This window comes from Corylus avellana, chromosome ca1 (assembly GCF_901000735.1).
Source record: "Corylus avellana chromosome ca1, CavTom2PMs-1.0".
In the NCBI taxonomy this organism is placed as follows: Eukaryota; Viridiplantae; Streptophyta; class Magnoliopsida; order Fagales; family Betulaceae; genus Corylus; species Corylus avellana.
This window is the reverse complement of record NC_081541.1, coordinates 35,506,347-35,526,628: the sequence shown is the minus strand read 5'-3', so window position 1 is coordinate 35,526,628 and position 20,282 is coordinate 35,506,347. Positions and strand designations below refer to the sequence as shown.

Sequence of the window (20,282 nt, the reverse complement as noted above, 5' to 3'; positions counted from 1 at the left end):
TGATCGAAAGCCGGCCTAAACCGATTTCTCTCGGATAATCCAATTAATTAGATACACAAAGAGAGGACGGTTTTCTTTAATTATTCACATATAACTCAAGTTCTCATTAAAGAAGAGTTAATTCATATGGAAACCACTTCTATTAGTTAACTAACAATTTAATAGGATTAGCAGTAAGTAACCATAGAACATTAATAGTGTTTAACAGTTTATCATATGTGCCATCAAATTCTTAGTGTATAGAGGATGGGTTGTTTACAATCGTGTGGGTATTTAAAGGATATAAGAAGTAGCAATATTTGAAGCATTCGAAATGAATCAAGCCATGGAAGTAGAGAAAATGAGTAATTTACACTCTTGCTTGTCTTGGCTTTGTGCATGACTCAACCGCTAATCACTAATGCCTACAACCTGGCCGACAACTACAAATATGTTGTTCACATTCAAAATAGGTTATCAAATCATACTCTACAAGTTTCTTGTAAGTCCCGATCCAGAGACGGCCAAGTTCTTGGCCACCATCATATCTCTTTGGCTAAACAGTTCCAATGGGAGTTTCGCATTAACAATCTTTGGACCACATACTGCTTCTGCCAACTGTTGTGGGTAGGTAGACATCAAATCTTTGGTGTTTTCTCAAGTAAATGCGGTTTTCTCTATCATAATTGTCCACTGTTGGGCCTTTCGACAAGTTCCCGCCGCAATGAGCTTCCAATGCCCCTTCGGTTTTCGGTTCCCGACGTGTGCGTGATTGAAGTGTGCTGTTTCTTTTCTTGTTTTATTTCCTTATTCTGTTGCTTCTTTAAGATTTATTTGTGTTTTGGCGTGTGTTTTTTTTTTTCCTTTGTTGTTTAATTTCCCTGTTTTGTTAGGCTTGTAATAAGGCTCTTTCCTCTCTCACTCGATCTATGTCGCCTTCGGGTTAATTAGTTTTGGTCTAGACCTTTGGGTTGTGGATGTGATCATTATCCTGGTCTTCGGGTAGAGGAGGGAGAGTTTCGGCATGAAAGTCTTTCCGCTCTTAGGGTCGAGGAATAATTGCTATCTATGCATTTGGTTGAGTCTGTCTGTCACAGATCTAGTACTAAATCTGATTTTAGTCATGAGTTAGTTGATTGGTCTCAAATCTTGTATTAAACCTGGTAATCTTGTAGTTTTATGTTATGATTGCTTCAGAGCTTTGCTCTGTGATATAAAAGTGTTATGCTCGTGGTATTATTGAATGAAATATTATGTTTTTCTCAAAAAAAACTGTGCACCATTGGGAAATCATTATGTTCAGGAGTGCTTTTGGCAGGCCAAAAATGATGGAATATACTTGTCCAATTTTTCGACTAGAAAATATATTTTACAATATAAGTGGGAACACTGATAAACTTGAAGGCAAGCAGATCTATTATAATGAGGTTGGACAACTTTGTTAATTTTCTCTAATAAATAAAACGAAAAGCAATTTATGGTCCCAACGTTTTGAAGGTTTTACTCAATAACATAGTGAATATGTATTGCTATATATGAGAAGGAAAAAATGAAATAAAACATTAACATTTGAGTACTTCTTTTTTTTTTTTTTTTTTTTTTCCATAAATGTGCAAGTTAGAGCTTGTTTGGTATTGCGGTGGGAAATTGAGCTTTTGGATGTAGAGCTTTTGTCTGTGAGCTTTTGTCAAAAGCGCTTCTACTAAAAAGCTGTTACACGTTTGGTGACTACATGTCTGAAGTTTTTTTTGAGAAGTTATTAATGTTTGATAACAAAAACTAAAAAACTGTGCAAAAATGACCATAAAGGACATTTAATGTTATTGAGAATAATAAACACACTTACATCATTAAAATAAGAATATATGATTCCTTAAAACATCATTTTTATTTTTCTCTTCATCAAAAAAGAAGTAAATAAATAATACAAAATAAATAAGTAAATCGAATGAAAATTAATAACTTGTAGAATGTTAAGGCCCGTTTGGGAGTACGATTTCAATAAGTGCGATTTTAAAAATTGCGTTTTTAAAAATTGTGTTTTTAAAATCGCTACAGAAAAGAAGGGTTTTAATATATTTTAGGTGAGTATTCTTGGTATTTTCTTCATTCCCGTTCTAAAAAATTTAACTATTGCGCCAAATATCTTTTTAATAGAAATCGTGATTTTGTTTTAAATTCGCACTTTTTTAAATAAGCACATTCTAATCAGCTTATGAAAATTGCAGATTTTTTGCGATTTTAAAATTTGCGTTTAAAAATCAAAATCCCAAATACCCTAAAGTTGTGATTTAGTTTAAATCGCAGATTATTTTTTAAAAACGCACTCCCAAACACACCCTAAATGATTAAAATTAATTCCTTTATTTTTCATGAAACTATAACCCTTTTGTTGGTCTATAACAAGAGAGAGAGAGAGAGAGAAGTCATGTATTGAAATTTTTGGGATGAGTGTTCCGTTGAGAGGAGAGATTGTGGGTATTTGTCCTTGTTGTAGGGTGTGAGCTTTGGCAGAACCCACGTGATGCTCCTTGATATCAACATAAAAAATACACAAAAAAAGAAGTAAATAAATAATAATAAAAAAATTAAATAAATCTCTGCACGCCTACTGCACACTGCACATGGCAAGTGTAGGCCTGAACACGCCTGTTGCAATGGGGAAACACCCCCTTATATGCCATCTTCGTCTATATTTTTCCCCCTCACACGCCATTTGCAGGTCATCCTCACATGCCATTTTCGGCTGTATTTTTCTCTTTATTTTTTCTTTATGTCTCTTTTCTGCAGGTTTCCCTAACATGCCATCTTCGGCTATATATTTTTTTCTCTATTTTTTCTAATTCTCTTTTCTGAGGTCTCTCTCTTACATCTTGAAAACTTCAGATCTCTATATGAAAGACCCTTAAACCCAGATTTTACATACCAAGCAAGAACCTCAACTTGGATCTCCCTCGCTCTGGAGCAGATCCAACCGTAGCAATGGAAAGGACAAATCGAAGGGTTGAGATGAGATGTTTATGTATGGGTATGGTTATCATTTGTTGAAATTGGTGTGTGTATTTCTGTCTGTTCATATATTTCATTAAACGAAAACTGCGGCGCGTTTTTCTTCCAGAAGTCCGTTTGAGGAGAAGCCTCATTTTCCAGCTTTGGCTCAAACGTGGTTTTGAGCGTTTGAAACCTCAAAAGCGTTTTGAAAATATTTGACCCAAATGACTATTTTTTCTCAATTGGACTTCTCTTGCCTTAGAAGCGCTTTTGCAGACCCAAACATGCTCTTAGTTATTTAACATACTTTTATGTCCAACCTACAACAGCTAATTAATAGATGGGTGGAATAAATTGGCATTGAAACTTGAAAATAGGATCCAAATAACATTGAGCTGTTTACTATTTTTGCGTCACAGTTGATGACGCTATCATGGTAATAAATCCAACCTCCTTACAATTATATATAGGAATATGACATGTGCCTTGTCCGTAAACATATAAAGTTGACAACTTTTTACCCGATTATGGTGGATCTTGTGTTAATCCATCTTATTCTTTCAACACTTATCTTATCTTCACACACGCACGTACACACAAGCAATATATATATATATATATATATATATATATATATAGAGGTCTTCCTGTGCCTTTTTTGTGCTTATTACTCTTTTCTGGTTAGCCTTTATTTAATAAGCAGAACTATTTTTGACTTTACTACCATATAATTTTAGGGTCACATGTGCAATGGTAGGAACTATTCATTTTTTTCTTCTTCATTATAACCATTTGTTTTTTTTGGTAATAAATTACACTGAGTTTGCCGGAAGTCATTGTTGGCCATTGGCATTGGAGGTTAAGTAAAGTTGCAGTTGCTGATTTTCCGTAAAAGCCAAATGTTGAAAATTATTTTTAATTAAAATTTTGATTTTTTTTTTGGTTGGAAAAAATGCTATTTAGCATTCTTAAGTATTCATCGTCTAATTAATATTCCTTTTTATGTGGCACATTTACATCCACTTTTAAGAAAGAAAGAAAAAAAAAAAAACCGAAAGACAAAAGAATAAAGGAAATGGTAAGAGACGTTTAGATGGACGCTTAAAAATGCTACTCTTTTATTTTTTTAAATGATTTTACTGAAAACAAATGGAGCTTTAAAGTAGGAAGATTAAACGTATCGATCCAACTAATATTCCAAGTAACTCACTACTCAGTTAAATTGTTCATACATGCAGGAAGGTTGAAGGCACAAAAATGCAAGAAGGAAGCACAATAATTTTGTTCTTCATCCATCTTACTCTTGGAGATAAAATCCCTATATGTATATACATGTTCCAGGCTTCCAGCCGCGTATTTAGAACATATTGCTCCATTATTTTACTCATAATTAAGAAAGTTGGAGGTTTTGAAGATAGATAAACATGCATAAAATCAGAACAATTTTTTTTTTTTTTTTAATGGTAAATGTCTAATAAATCCTTGAGTCAACTCATGAACATTAAAAGCACCTTCAATTTTTTTATTTTTTTTCACTTTCAACTCCTTAAGTTCATTGAAAATGTGTAATAAACCCTTCTGTCGTTTCGCTCATAAAGTGAAAAATGGAATCTTATACTCTGTTCACTCCTGTTTTAATTTCATGTTCTAAAACAGAGGAAGTGAATCCTACGGTTTTCTGTCCTTTTCAAAATTCTTCTCATATGCGATATTTAATCAGCAATGGTATTAACTGTGTGGAGTAGCCCCAATTTTTGAGTTTCAGAGAAACTAACTGACAGTAGACAACATGGAAGAATGCATTACCTCCACATGGGCCATTGAAGAATGAGTAGATTCCCCTAGGCTTCAACAACACAGGAAGATGCCTTGTCTTAAAATCCCTTTTGGAAGCCGTTTTTCTGTTCATCTCTCTCCTATATATATGTTTTTGAACAATAAAACAAAAGAAAAGAGAGAAACTCTGCATAGTGATTTCAACACATTTTTCTTGCCCAGAAAAAAGATCCATTAAAGAATGAAAAAGATATATTGTATTAAGCAGTTGAGAGAGATTTATGCGTTGACACTGTATCCATATGGCCAACCTGTATTGCATTTTGGTGATACGATAACTCTCTCATATGTTGGCGTTCAGATATTCTTTGACACTGCTTAAATTGTTATGAAATATCTCCATATGGCCAACCTGTATGACACCCTTTGTTGATATGGTAACTCTCTTATATGCATGTATTTTCTTTGACACGTATGGAGAGTATTATGAAGACCTGAGCAAGAGAGAGAGAGAGAGGGAGAGACTCACGGCGAATGGGAAGCGTTCTAGGCTGTTCATGCTCTACAGTCTCAAATGCAGCAAACTTGTTGTATTTGGAAGATGACCCACAGGCCACAGTCTTCAAGACTTTGGTGCTGCTTCTACTCAAACGAGAGAAAGAAGTAGACCATATTTACCAAACAAGAAAAAAAAAAAACACATCATAACATCACACAATCCTTCAATTTTTTTTTTTTTTTTTTTTTTGACTAGGAGAATTCTAAAAGGTTAAACGGTGCACCAAAATAAATTAAGATGAAAAAGATTCAGGGAAAGACAATTACAAACGAGATCAAATCAGAATGAAAAAACAATGTTCCTTGATCTTTTAAGAAACAAAGAAATATTGCTGCTATGTTTAGAAAAAGAACTATTATTTTGCTAACACAAGTTATTATTCTTTGTAGGTTCTTTTATGCTATGGGATATACACAAATTTGGAGCTTCTTGAACACTACGGGTTTCTACTAAACGAAAATTCCAACGACAAAGTTTTTATTCCTCCAGTTCTTGGCCAAAGGAGTTGTTGTATATGCATCAAAACAGAATGCCATCATTTTCCCTACGGTTAGCTTTGCAATTATGGGCAACACTTCCTCTGCCTTAGAACATGAAACCATAGGTAAACAGAGCATATGATTCAATTTTTTACTTTCCGGGCAAAACGGTCGGTATTGGGTTAGATTGACAGACGTTAGAAAATTGGGAGAAAATATAACGAAGGGAATTAAAACACCTTTTCCATGACTCAGAGAGTTAAAATTGAAAAAAAAAATGAGGGTATTTTTAGTTTTCACGCGTTGACTAATTGATTTATTATGAATAAGGAAAATGGTTATATGGGAGGATCATTTCCACTCCTGATCCGAAAGAAAAAAGGAGATTCATAAAAACGAAAGAGTGCCCCTTCTATCAAGATGGGCCGTAAAACAAGAGTTTTACAGCATCCAATAAAAAATTGACACATAGCTTAAAACACCAACTAATATATACATAAAAACACCGGATCTTTTCCATTCTTCTTCCTCAACTGTTCCTTGGTTTCTTAGATTTTCTTTCTCGGTTTATTCCTCTCAGATCTTCCCATAGGCCATGGGGTGGTTCGGCCACCCCTGGCTGGCCATCTTAACTAAAGTGGGGTGGTTCGGCTACCCCGTATGGCCAAGATGGGGTGGCCAGCTACCCATTTTTTTTTTTTTATTAATTTTTGTTTATATTTTTTTAAAATTATAAATAATATTTTTTTTTATTTTTTTATTTTTAATGGGACACGTGTCCCATTTATGGCCCTAGGATTCTTCTAGGGCCGTCCTGGCCATCAATTGGATTTGGATTGAAGATAATCCTATTCCCTAATTCAGAGGGGTAAAAAGAAAAATAGAGAGAGAGAATTTGAAAACATTTTGTTTTCTTCATTAAGACAATTAAATATATTACAAATAAAACTCATATGTTTTAATTGTTTCACTTTGAGACATAAATAGAAAGTAAGAGAAAATAAAAAGGAAATTAAATAAAGAGAGAGAAAGAGAGAATTTGAAAACCTTTTGTTTTATTCATTAAGACAATTCAATGTGTTTATATATATATATATATATATATATATATATATATATATTTTTTTTTTTTGACATGTCTGCACAAGAGGGGGGATGGAGATTCGAACTAGTGACCTCCACTTCATTAAGTGTGGTCCCAACCGATTGAACTACCTCTTGGGGACCAATGTGTTGCATATAAAACCCTTATGTTTAAATTGTCTCACTAAAAGGCAAATATCAAAACATTTACTCTACTATTTAAAATGCCATGTGTCACAATTTTAAGCACTCTTTAATAGGGCTGGTTCACTCACAAAAAAAAAGGGTTTAGGACACCTATCGCAATTCTTAGCATTCTCTAAAGCCAAAACTCTCTCTCTCTCTCTCTCTCTCTCTCTCTATATATATATATATATATATATATATATATATAAATGAGATATAAATAGAAAGTAAGAGAAGAAAAATAAATAGAAAGAGAAAGAGAGAATTTAGAAGTCTTTTGTCAATTAAATGCATTCCAAATAAAACCCATACGTTTTAATTGTCTGACATTGAGGGTATAAACAGAAATCAAGAGAATATAAAAAGAAAATTAGAGAGAGATAAAATTTGGGAATCTTTTGTTTTCTTCATTAAGATAATTAAATATATTACAAATAAAGCCCCTACGTTTTAATCGTAAAATTTCCCGAATTCAATGTAAAATTTGCAAAAGAGAAGTAATCAATTTGAATAAAAATAATATATAAGAGACACAAATGAAAATTGAAGAACATAACCACATGATAAAGATAAAAAAAGAAAAAAGAAAAAAGAAAAAAGAAGAGTTAATTCATATGGAAACCACTTCTATTAGTTAACCAACAATTTAATAGGATTAGTAGTAAGTAACTTTAGAACATTAATAGTGTTTAACCGTTTATTATATGGTGCCATTAAATTCTTAGTGCATAATGAATGAGTTTGTTTACAATCGTGTGAGTATTTAAAGGATGTAAGAAGTAGCAATATTTGAAGCATTCGAAATGAATCAAGCCATGGAAGTAGAGAAAATGAGTAATTTAGCACTCTTGTTTGTCTTGGCTTTGTGCATGACTCAACCGCTAATAACCAATGCCTACAACCCCGACAACTACAAATATGTCGTTCACATTGAAAATAGGTTATCAAATCATACTCTACAAGTTTTTTGTAGGTCCGGATCCGGAGACGGCCAAGATCTTGGAGACCATGATATCCCTCTGGGTAAACAGTTCCAATGGGAGTTTCGCATCAACAAACGTCGGACCACATACTTCTTCTGCCAATTGTCGTGGGTACGTAGAAATCAGATCTTACATCAGATCTTTGGTGTTTTCTCCACTGAACGCGATTTTCTCTATCATAACTGTGCACCATTGGGACGAAATCGTAATGTTCAGAAGTGCTTTTGGCGGGCCAAAAATGATGGAATATACTTGTCCAATTTTTCGACTAAAAAATATATTTTTACATATAAGTGGGAACACTGATAAACTTGAAGGCAAGCAGACCAATTATAATGAGGTCAGGTAACTTTGTTAATTTTCTCCAATAAATAAAACAAAAAGCACTTTCTGATCCCAACGTTTGAAGGTTTTACTCAATTACATGGTGAATATGTATTTTTGCTATATACGAGAAGGGAAAAAATGAAATAAAACATTTGAGTACCTTTTTCTTTTTATTTTTTTATTTTTTTATAATAAATGTGCAATTTAGTTATTTAACATATTTTTATGTCCAACCTACAACAGCTAATTAATAGATGGATGGAATAAGTTGGCATTGAAACTTCAAAAAAGGATCCAAATAACATTGAGCTGTTTACTATTTTTGCGTCACAGTTGATGACGCTACCATGGTAATAAATCCAACCTCCTTACAATTATATATAGGAATATGACATGTGCCTTGTCCGTAAACATATAAAGTTGACAACTTTTTACCCGATTATGGTCGATCTTGTGTTAATTCATCTTATTCTTTCAACACTTATCTTATCTTCACACACGTACACACAAGCAAAATATATATAGAGGTCTTCCTGTGCCTTTTTTGTGCTTATTGCCCTTTTCTTGTTAGCCTTTCTTTAATATAAGGAGAACCATTTCTGACTTTACTACCATCTAATTTTAGGATCACACAAGTTTAATTTGTTTTTTTCTTCATTATAACCATTTTTTTTCTGGTGGTAATCATAAACTAAACCAAGTTCGCCGGAAGTCATTGTTGGCCATTGGCATTGGAGGTTAAGTGAAGTTGCGGTCGCTGATTTTCCATGTAAGCCAAATGTCGAAAATTGTTTTTAATTAAAATTTTTATTCTTTTTTTTTTGGGGGGGAAAGGGCGAAATGCTACTCAACATTCTTAAACGTTCATCCTTTAATATTCTTGTTTATGTGGCACATTTACATCCACTTTTAAGAAGAAAAATAAAAACGAAAAATAAAAGAACAAAGGGAATGGTAAGAGATGTTAAGATGGACGCTTAAAAATGCTACTATTTATTTGTTTTGTTTTTGGTTTGGTTTAAAAAACAATGATTTTGGTGAAAACAAATGGATCTTTAAAGTGGGAAGATTAAACGTATCCAGAAAGGATGAAGGCACAAAAGTGCAACTAGAAAACACAAGAAATTTGTTCTTCATCATCCATCTTACTCTTGGGGATAAAATCCCTATATGTATATGTTCAAGGCTTCCAGCCTCGTATTTAGAACATATTACTCCATTATTTTACTCATAATGAAGAAAGTTGGAGGTTTTGAAGAAAGGTAAGCATGCATAAAAGTAGAACAAGTTGGTAATGGTGTATTCTCTTTCGTGAAGATTGCATACAATACCATCGATCCTGTTTGATTTTGTTGAACAGGAAGAAAACGATGCTTAATGTCATTTAGTGTCTCAGACAACTTGTGAAAATGAAGGCAAGTTCTGGCCTTACGCTGAATCCTGGGCCTCAATGTGGGGCTCTAGCCGTTGCATTTGTTAATTCTTTTCAGCCAATCAATAAGGCTTCAGGCCCAAGAAAGGGGGTGCGAAGGGTATAATGTCACATCAATTAAGATTATTAAATAACATAGAACTATATTTAATAATTTATCATATCACAATATATAAGCCCAAATACCAATATAAAATAAAAGATTGAGAAAGTAAAAGGGTGGTTGGTTGACACTTGGCACTGATGAGTCTGCAACTTGAGAACGGGTAATGTTATAAGTCTTTTTAGAATCTTTCCAAATGTAATATGACTTTTAAAATTATCATTGAATTTGAGATATAATTTATTGACTTTTAATCTATTGATGATTTTAAAAATCACATCATATTTGTAATAACTTTTAGAGAACTTTAGAAAGACCCATAGTTAATCCTTACAAATAGTTAGTGGTTGGCTGGCCCCCACCCTAATTGGATTCGAGAGAACACGTAGCGAGGATGGTGAGAAAATTGAATGAGCTGTCAAAATAATTGGATGCTGGTGAGGTGGCACTCTTAGCTGTCGAACAAATATCTTCTAAGTTCGCAGTTCACACTCGCGAATTTGCTAGAAAAGCCGCCCATTAAAAGCTCGCTTTCTCTTCAATATCTCCGACGGTCAAATCTCTTCCCTCTCTCTGCCTCTCACACGCCAATTGAGAGAAAGAAAGATTCGTTTCAAAACTTCAATGGGAAAGAAGAGCTACATAAGAATGAAAACGGATCAAGACACGAACCAGCTGATCAGCTCTGATCTGAAAGAGCTTGGAAACGCCGCTAAAAAGCTCGCTACCCATGTCGGCAACCTCACCAGCTTAGGCTTCGGCACCACATTCCTTCAATGGGTTGCTTCCTTCTCTGCAATGTATGTCTCTCTCTCTGTGCCTGTGTGTAGAGAGATATATGTGATCAGTTATGTTAGCAAGCTACTATGTGAATCTCAGGATCTTCCTTTACTTAATACATGAAGTTTAGATGCAAAAAGTTATTTTTTCTTTTCTGTTCTTGGAATTTTATGATAGGTATAAAGTTGATATTGGAGCGAATAAAACATTACGTTACTTTAGCAAATTAACAAGCTTTTGGACAATTGGTTGTGAATTGTGATATAAGATCATCATTAGTTATTATCAATTTATATCATGAGATCTTTCTTTTCGTGGGTGTGTGTGTTTGTGCACATTTTTTATTCTTTGGTTGATGGTCAATTTGATTCAACTTCTATTCACTCTGGTTGATGGTCTGCAGATCATTCTCGTGAAAGTCAACCCCATAGTAATTTTTTTTTTCGTTTCATTTTCATGGCATGATTTTACTGAATTTGTCTGATATCACTTGTTCATGAGATGTATTGAGGGATCATTCAGTTTATGTTTTTTGGTAAACTGATCTTCTAATAGGGTTTAAATATGTTTGCTTTTCCTGCCATGGTTTAATGGGGGGTGTCTTCGATGAATTTCTGATTCTAATGAGTAATGCTATATAGTACAATTGTCATATGAAGTGGCAGAGGAAGTCGGCCATTGAATTAGCACTTGTAAAAAAAATGAAAAAAGAAGAAGCCAATAGCTCTGAGTTGTATGATAGTTGTATAGGGTCTACTAAATAGAATTACTAATGGGATTTAAATTTGCTCAATTTTACTTTCCTTCCTAGAGAGTATCTTTTTTTTTTTTTTTCTTCAATTTGGTTCCTTTTTGATGGATCAAATTGTTTTTTCTTTTCCCTCTTTTTTGGGCCTTTTCTGTTCTTTATAGTTTTCTCTGCAGGTTTTGCTGCAACCAGTCTTGTCGCATTCCTTTTATGTCTCAAGATTCTATAATTGAATCTACCGAGTTGTTTCTTTTCACTTTTATTTCACTTTTGATTAGTCAAGAAAATTTTATGTCCTTTTGCTAGGAGGTCTACTATGTTTTCTGTTGCTTGCCACGGCATTCAATATTGCTGGAAAAATATGCATCCTGTAGGTTGAATCTTTAAATTCTACATCATTGATTCATTGTGATATCTTTGTTACAGATGTTGTCTTCCCTACATGAAAACTTTAATCAATTGACCGTAAACATGCAGCGTCTGATGGCAGTGAATTGATCATTGAACTTTTAAGTGAAAACGTACAGTTACTTTGGAATTGCCAATTGATCAAATGAGAGCATACTCTTGCCATGTTTCTCTAACGTATTATGTTTTTATCTAGTTATTATTACTTGTGGTTGTGTGAGAATTTCGTATGTATGGCCTAATTGATTCCTTTCATATGCTTATTTTAGTTATTTGTTGGTTCTGGATCGAACACATTGGAAGACAAACATTCTTACGTCTCTGCTAATCCCGTACATCTTCTTCAGTTTTCCTTCACTACTGTTCAACATCTTCAGGTGATCAGTTGTACTATTGTAACACTTTTTCAATGATCTCAATCTTTATTGTACTTATATGCTACAAATTGTATGGTGATGCAGAGGAGAGATTGGGAAATGGATTGCTTTTGTTGCGGTTGTGTTGCGCCTTTTCCTCCCACGACATTTCCCAGGTATAGCATAAGTTTCAGTCAGCGTTGATTGATCATGCTCATGTTTTAATGCTTTATAAATAATAAGTTAAGCCTATATTGTAAATCTAACTTGGAATTTGAAGACTGAAATCCTAAACTTGCCAACTTCATTTAGGGGGAATATACAACTAGTTCACTTCAATACGACTTTGTTATATATGCACTTCTTCTCATGCCTAGGCAGACATTATTAACTTGCTTAAACATTAGTTAAAAAGGGTGTCAGCCTGCTAGTACAAATTCTGCCATACAACCAAATATGTACTGATTATGACTGTAACTGCAGATTGGCTGGAACTTCCAGGCGCTTTGATTCTTTTGATGGTGGTGGCTCCTAGTTTACTTGCAGACACTGTAAGGGACGACTGGATTGGCGTGGCAATATGTCTTGTCATTGCATGTTATTTGCTGCAAGAACACATCCGGGCATCTGGCGGTTTCAGAAATTCCTTCACAAAAGCCAATGGCATATCAAACACGGTTGGTATAATCCTTCTGTTGGTCTATCCTGTCTGGGCACTGGTACTTGACTTCATATAGCCACACTCTGCAGCATGTGGATTGCCTCGAGGCTTCCATATTTTATGAACCATCTTGTTTGTATCATTCAGATAAACTGACAAGTTTGTTACTCAGAAGATATGTTGTTATCATTTGCACCAGTATAAACGCCAACAGAAAAATTGTGCTTTATTCTGTTGAAGGGGATTAGCATAATTTTTTTTTGTTATTTCATCCTTATCATGTGATCTTTTTTGAGGCTTCCAAATGTTTTGATTGTCTTTTTGTGTCATTATTGGGTTAGGATAGATGAATTCGATAACAACGTCCAATTACTAAGACACATCACATGTTACATGGGCAATTCCAAAAAATAACACATCATCGGACTGTAGATGATGGAAGCCCGTCAGTCTACTGACAGTCGGAGGAGTAAGTTCTGTAACAAAAAAGTTGTGGTGCGTTTGTTAAAGGGTTTTGGTCAGCAAAAATTGATTAATTTAATAAAAAAAAAAAAAAGTGAAAAAGTAAGAATGTTTTGCATACAAAAAAAAAACAAAAATTTAGTGATTTTTTTATTTGAATAGCAATAAAAAATGATTGATGTGACGTAAAAAATAAGAGAATGTTGGAAAATAAAAAAGTGAGATGAATAATATTGAACTAAAGTTGTTTAGCAAATGGGGCCTTAATTGTTTGTGCCTTCCAACATGTACTTGTATCTTGATTGCTTGTTCAAATCTTCATATATATTTTCTGTTCGCGCTATTGTATGAAGTCAAAATCCATTTTGTTGGTATGCGGTGTTTGTTTGTACCTGGGTGGTAAACTTGATAGTGCAATCTTTCTAAGGCGAATAGATAAAGATGGGGATGTCCAACAATCTTCCTGCTTAGATTGCAAGGGATATTTGCAATTGGGAGAGGTCTTTGATGGAGTTTATTTGTCTGAGTAAGTATTCAGGCAAGTGAATCCTACTACGAGTGGTCGGAATTCCTAGCAATTAGCTGCTTATATTGTTGGCAATTCAGGTAACTAATTGTGAGAGGACTACTTATAGGGTTTACTTATTTAAGCAGGTCTCGAGCTGCCTAAACATTTGTCCGGACAAGTGGGCCCTATGTAGGTCTTTTTACACTTGCGGTCTAAATTGTTAACAATTCAAATAGATAAGTGTATTGAATCTCAATCCCTTGTGATCTAGTGATCCCATAGATGATCACAGAAAGCCACCTAATTACTGTAGCAGAAGTAATTCAACATTTCAACAGTGCACAATTGGCTAAGAAAGTGCTCTTTGCTTGTTATTCATACCGCCACTACATTAGAGCTGGATCAGCCATCCACGGCTGCTTGACCCACTTTAGATTATTTGGATTATATAAAAGCAAGCAATTTTTCTTGTTTGGTCCAACTAATTTAACCAACTAGGGAAAAAGAAAAATCTAGGCTCACGTTGGTGCCAGGCTCGGGAAACGTTTGTTACTCTTGTAGCGTAGGTTGTCCTAGTTTTGCAACCCAATTTTATGACCTCATAAAATGACAATAGCACCAAGATCCTCAAAATAGAAAATCTCAAACAATTTTTTATCTATAATTTATAAAGAAACATGGACAAGGATCGGCATACCTAGCCATTGTGGGTAAAATATATGGGTGCTTTTCTCACACTAGAGTTGTTAGACAAGAAAGAAAAATAAACAAACTTATGGGAAACTATAACAGTTGATAATATCTGAATTACAGTTTGTACTTTGTAGCTACCAATCCTGTTGTCACGCCCTTATTCCCTTGCCTTCACTGTACAATTGATCAACAATATCCTACCGATGACATTGGCAAAAACATAATACTGATGCCGCATAGGCCAACACTCTGACTTTCATAGTAGATCAATAGAAAGAATACAAAGGATATATAATAAGAGGAAGAGGAATGCGGATTCGGCTTGGGTCCTATTTCAGTTTAAATTGGACCCGATTTAGACTTGTGTCCTGTTATGGGACACAAAGGACACATGTCCCAACCCAATGGATCCAGTTCTAATTAGAATTGAACCCAAACCAAACCCAGAGGTTGGCTACTTAGCTTGAAATACAGTCCTAAATAACGCACATCATGCTTTTGGACTCTCTGCTTTAAAATTCAGGTTTAGGTTCAAATAATAGTAAAATGCCATGGGACCTTTTTGTTTAATCCTTCATGTTTTCCATAGAAAATCACAAAACAGTAACCAACCTATGAATTGATCAATTTATACAACCTTTTACAAATTTGAAAAGATGGGATTTTTCCCACTTTTGATTGGGAAAGATGGGAAAGACATAGCTTGGGTCCAATAGCAATTCATAGTTAATAACTTGGCAGGCAGGCAGGTAGGTAGACCTTTCATAGACAGAGAGAGCACAAGGCATAGCTTGTAGTACTTGAGCAATTGTTGTCTTTTCAATTTGAATGTTGGAGTTATCAGATCCCTCTCCATGTCAAATGGATTTGGTTCCAAATGCACTGCTTTTAAAATCTCAAAACCTCGAAGCTGTCAGAATGTGTTTCAGTTAAATGAGATGACATATCTCTGGATGAAATTAGCAACAGCCAATCGAGACAGATATATGTACTTGGTTTTTGATAATTTTTTTTTCTTTTTTTCTTTTTTTATAACTATATCTTTTCTCCATAAACTACCACTTATTTGTCATTTATCTCATTTAACTTTAACTTGAGGAATGTTAGGCATACAAACACATTTTACCAAAAAACTTTTACAAACTGATGTGGCACAACATGATTGGATATGAGATAAATTCAAATTTTGAGAAACCTAATCATGTTGTGCCACATCAGTTTGTAAAAGTTTTTTTGTAAAATGTGTTTGTAAGCCTAGCATTTTTCTTTAACTTTAGCTCAATGTAATTTGGATCCTATTTTGATGTTTCAATGCCAATTTTCTCCATCCATCTATTAATTAGCTGTTATAGGTTGGACATAAAAATATTTTAAATAACTAAATTGCACATTTATGAGGAAAAAAAAAAAAGAGTCAAATGTTTTATTTCATTTTTTCCTTCTCATATATAGCTATACATATTCACCATGTTATTGAGAAAATCCTTTAAAATATTGGAATCAGAAGGTGCTTTTCGTTTTATTTATCAGAGAAAATTAATGAAGTTGCCCGACCTCATTCTAATAGATCTGCATGCCTTCAAGTTTTCCAAGGTTCTTTTATATAAGATGTTGGATCTTTATCTGAGAGCAAGTATATTCCATCATCATGGGCCTGCCAAACGCAATTCGTATCATTATCTTTGAATGGATCCCATGATATTTCACAGAAATCGGAATATTGCTTGGAAACTTCAAAGGTCTTATCTCCACCCGGCCACGACAGGTTGCAGATGTAGAATTTGGTCTCCCAAAATTTGAGGTAATACTCCCATTGGAACTGTTTACCTAGATCGACATACTGTAGGCCAAGATCTTGGTCTTTGGAATTACAATGAACTAGTAAAATATGATTTGATAACCAATTTTCAATGTGAACAACATGCTTTCTGGAGAACCAACCGGCGTTGGTGATTAGCGGTTGACTCATGCACAAAGCCAAGACAAGCAAGAGTGCTAAATTACTCATTTTCTCTACTTCCATGGCTTGATTCATTTCCAATGCTTCAAATTTTGCTACTTCTTACATCCTTTAAATACCCACACGATTGTAAACAACTCATTCATTGTACCCTAAGAATTTAATGGCACATATGATAAACCGTTAAACACTATTACTGTTCTAAGGTTACTTACTCCTAATCCTATTAAATGATTGGTTAACTAATAGAAGTGGTGTCCATATGAATTAACTCTTTTTTTTTTTTAATCTTTATCATGTGGTTATGTTCTACAATTTTGGTTTGTGTCCCTTATATATTTTTTTTGAAATTGATTACTTCTCTTTTGCAAATTTTTCATTGAATTCGGGAAATTTTACAATTAAAACGTAGGGGTTTTATTTGTAATATATTTAAGTGTCTTAATGAAGAAAACAAAATGTTCTCAAATTTTCCCTTTCTTTCTCTATTTTTCTTTTTATATTCTCTTGATTTCTGTTTATATCTTCAATGTGAGACAATTAAAACGTAGGGTTTTATTTGAAATACTTTTAATTGACGTCTGAATGAAAAAAAAAAAAAACAAAAGGTTCCCAAATTCTCTCTTTGTTTATTTTTCTTTTTTCTTCTCTTACTTTCTATTTATATCTCAACCCATATCATATATATAAGCCGAGTTTTGGCTTATAGAGTACCTAGAATTGCCACAAATAGCGTTTTTGAAGTAAACTTCCATTTTGGTGAGACAATTAAAAAGTAATGAATTTAAAAGGTAAGTGTTTTATTTGTAATGCATTTAATTGTCTTAAAGAAGAAAATAAAAAGTTCACAAATTCTGTCTCTTTATTTAATTTTCTTTTTATCTTCTCTTAGTTTCTATTTTTTTTTTTTTTTTTTTTTGAAGAGAATAGAGATTTCTCATTAATGAATCAATCAGATGGAGTAGAGACCTCCGACATCACAGCATCACAAATACACTCTGGCGGCACTAGCTGCCATGAATTATTCACACAATTCTTCACTGCAAAATGCGCTAGGAGATCTCTTAGTTTCTGTTTATATATCAATGTGAGACAATTAAAATATAGGGGTTTTATTTGTAATATATTTAATTGTATTAATAAAGAAAACAAAATGTTCTCAAATTTTTTTATTTTTTTATTTTTATTGCTTTCTGTTTATATCCTCAATATGAGACAATCTTAGTTTCTGTTTATATATCAATGTGAGACAATTAAAATATATGGGTTTTATTTGTAATATATTTAATTGTCTTAATGAAGAAAACAAAATGTTCTCAATTTTTTTTTTCTCTCAATTTTTATTTTTATCTTCTCTTTCTTTCTGTTTATATCCTCAATATGAGACAATTAAAACGTAAAAGTTTTATTTGGAATGCATTTAATTGATGTCTTAATGAAAAAAAAGTTCCTAAATTCTCTCTTTCTCTCTTTGTTTATTTTTTTCTTCTCTTGCTTTCTATTTATATATCAATGTTATTTTGTAAATTTTACACTCAATTTATGAAAAAGCCAAGAGAGAGAGTTTTCAATCGTTGTTTCTCAATGAAAAAAATAGAATACAATTCTTTTATTTTTGTTATAACAGTTCTTTTCAATTATATTAGTATTTTAAATTTTTTTCGTTTTTATCTTTATCCTATGGTTATGTTCTTCAATTTTCGTTTGTGTCCCTATATATATATATATATATATATATATATATATATATATATATATTCTATATTATATATTATTTTATTGAAATTGATTATTGCTCTTTTGCAAATTTTACATTGAATTCGAGAAATTTTACAATCAAAACATAGGGGTTTTATTTGTAATATATTTTGATGCAGTGTAGGGCTATGATGGACAAGAAAACAGCAAGTAGAAGGGATAAAGATTCCTAAGAGTGTGAGACTATCAACAAAATCAAAGAAATTTTTTCTAAACAATAGATACCATCTAAGATTTGAAGGAAAAACCATAAAGAAACTTAACTCTGAGTATTTTTATTGAAGAAAACTAAATATAAACATAAAACTACGTTTTCAAGGCTCTAACCATCTATTTATAGCCGCAAGACTCCTAGTCCTAAGATAACAATGAAATAAAGTCGGTTTAAAAGTTTACGGGTGGCCGTCCGGACGGGACATACCCCTATTCGGACGGTCCATCACAAAACCGATAGGCAAAAAGCTATGAGTTCGAACGGAACACTCCTTCGTCCGGATGGGACCACTGAAAATATAATACGACACTGCAAAGGAAAACTAAACCAAATAAACAACTAAAAAGAAAGACGAGTTCTAATCAATGACTGAAATTAGGATAGGTGTCCGGTCAGCTACCGAATGGCCAGTGAACGAACGCCTTGGGTTTTTGTATGGAGAGATCTCCGAATGCTTCGCGTTCAGATGGTCTCCATCCCGTCCGGATGGTGATCTCTAAGACTTTGACGATAGCCTATCTGCTTGTGTCTGAGCTCTTGTCTTGACTCCTCCAAGTGCTTCCAGACTCCCATTTGCTTGGGTCTTCTGCATGTAATCCCAAGTAATGTGATCTACATCATCCTCCCAGGTTGGAGAGAATTCACCTCGAATTCACACCGTCATCATTAACATTCGTAGGGGTTAATTTCCACCCTACATCATTCTCTCCCTGTTGGATACAATTCGTCCACGAATTCCACCGGTTCTTTCTGTGGTCCTTCAGATGCCCCGTCACTCATTCCATTTTCCTCTGCTCTTCAAAAGTACAATAATGTAACATCCCGATATATCTAACATTCCTTTAATTACCACAAGAATGTGAATATCATCTTGAACCTCCTTTACAATAAGTCGACATAATGCAATCTTCACACGCAATCCACTTATTCTCTCCCATTCTCGGGCCATGAAGATCTCCCAAAAGGGATCAACGATCTCTTTTGTTTTAAACATCATATTCTTCTCCGCATAAAAATCATCATTAACCTTAGCATCAAGGGAATTTGATAGAATCTGATCTACCCCAAGGAAATTGACTTCGTTAACATCCATATCAAATACTTCACTTTTAGGGCTTTTATCAAGCACATGCTGTATAAAACTCACCTATTTGTCGGGATAGGTGTCATAGATTGGTGGAGAGGCCTAATCTATCGAGCAATCTTCCTCAATAAATCCACCATCCTCCTTCACAACTGATTGACTACTAATCTCCACCACCTCTCTAGGCCCCTTCTTTTTGTCGATTTTTTCTATTTTTTCTTTTTGGGTGTTGAGCTTGACACCTGCGTCTCGTGATATAGCATGGGCTTGTGTTGTTGGAAACTCTTTCTGCACTCCGCTCCCCGCATAAAGATTGACAGGTTCACTCAAACGATAGATTTGTCTTTCGGCCCCGCATACCGCGGTCTTGGTTGACTACGACATCTGTTGTGACCACTTATGTTGGAAACAAGGGTAACGAGGGCTTCGAATTGATCCCTTATAGCCGTGATTTGTTCCTTCATGTGTTTCAAACGAATCGTTGGTTGCTGCTTACATGCTGCTTTCGTGCGCATGTGCACTTTGTTTATGTCTGCACAACGGTTGCCCTTCCCCATTCATGGAAAGTAACTTGGGCTCTAATACCAACTGATGTAGTGTAGGGCAGTGATGGACAAGAAAACAGCAAGTTGAGGGGATAAATATTTCTAAGATTGTGAGACTACCAACAAAATCAAAGAAATCTTCTCTAAACAATAGATATTATCTAAGGTTTGAAGGAAAAACCATGAAGAAACTCAACTCCGAGCATT

At 34.0% G+C, this 20,282-nt stretch overlaps 1 protein-coding gene across 1 annotated transcript; it reads left to right on the top strand.

Moving 5' to 3' along the window:
* The first annotated feature begins 10,398 nt into the window (after window positions 1-10,398).
* LOC132168106 (cold-regulated 413 plasma membrane protein 1-like) lies at window positions 10,399-13,150 on the top strand. Its single transcript, XM_059579184.1, has 4 exons — window positions 10,399-10,698; window positions 12,104-12,211; window positions 12,296-12,366; window positions 12,674-13,150. Exons 1-4 carry the CDS (start codon window positions 10,523-10,525, stop codon window positions 12,925-12,927), a joined length of 609 nt encoding a protein of 202 aa, XP_059435167.1. The 5' UTR covers window positions 10,399-10,522; the 3' UTR covers window positions 12,928-13,150.
* Window positions 13,151-20,282: the final 7,132 nt, after the last annotated feature.

Excerpts from the sequence above, each read along its gene's own strand:
- LOC132168106 (XM_059579184.1), top strand. The coding sequence starts at position 10,523 with ATGGGAAAGAAGAGCTACATAAGAATGAAAACGGATCAAGACACGAAC. Across the intron at positions 10,699-12,103 it reads GTTGCTTCCTTCTCTGCAAT|TTATTTGTTGGTTCTGGATC; the intron begins GTATGTCTCTCT and ends TGCTTATTTTAG. Across the intron at positions 12,367-12,673 it reads CCTCCCACGACATTTCCCAG|ATTGGCTGGAACTTCCAGGC; the intron begins GTATAGCATAAG and ends CTGTAACTGCAG.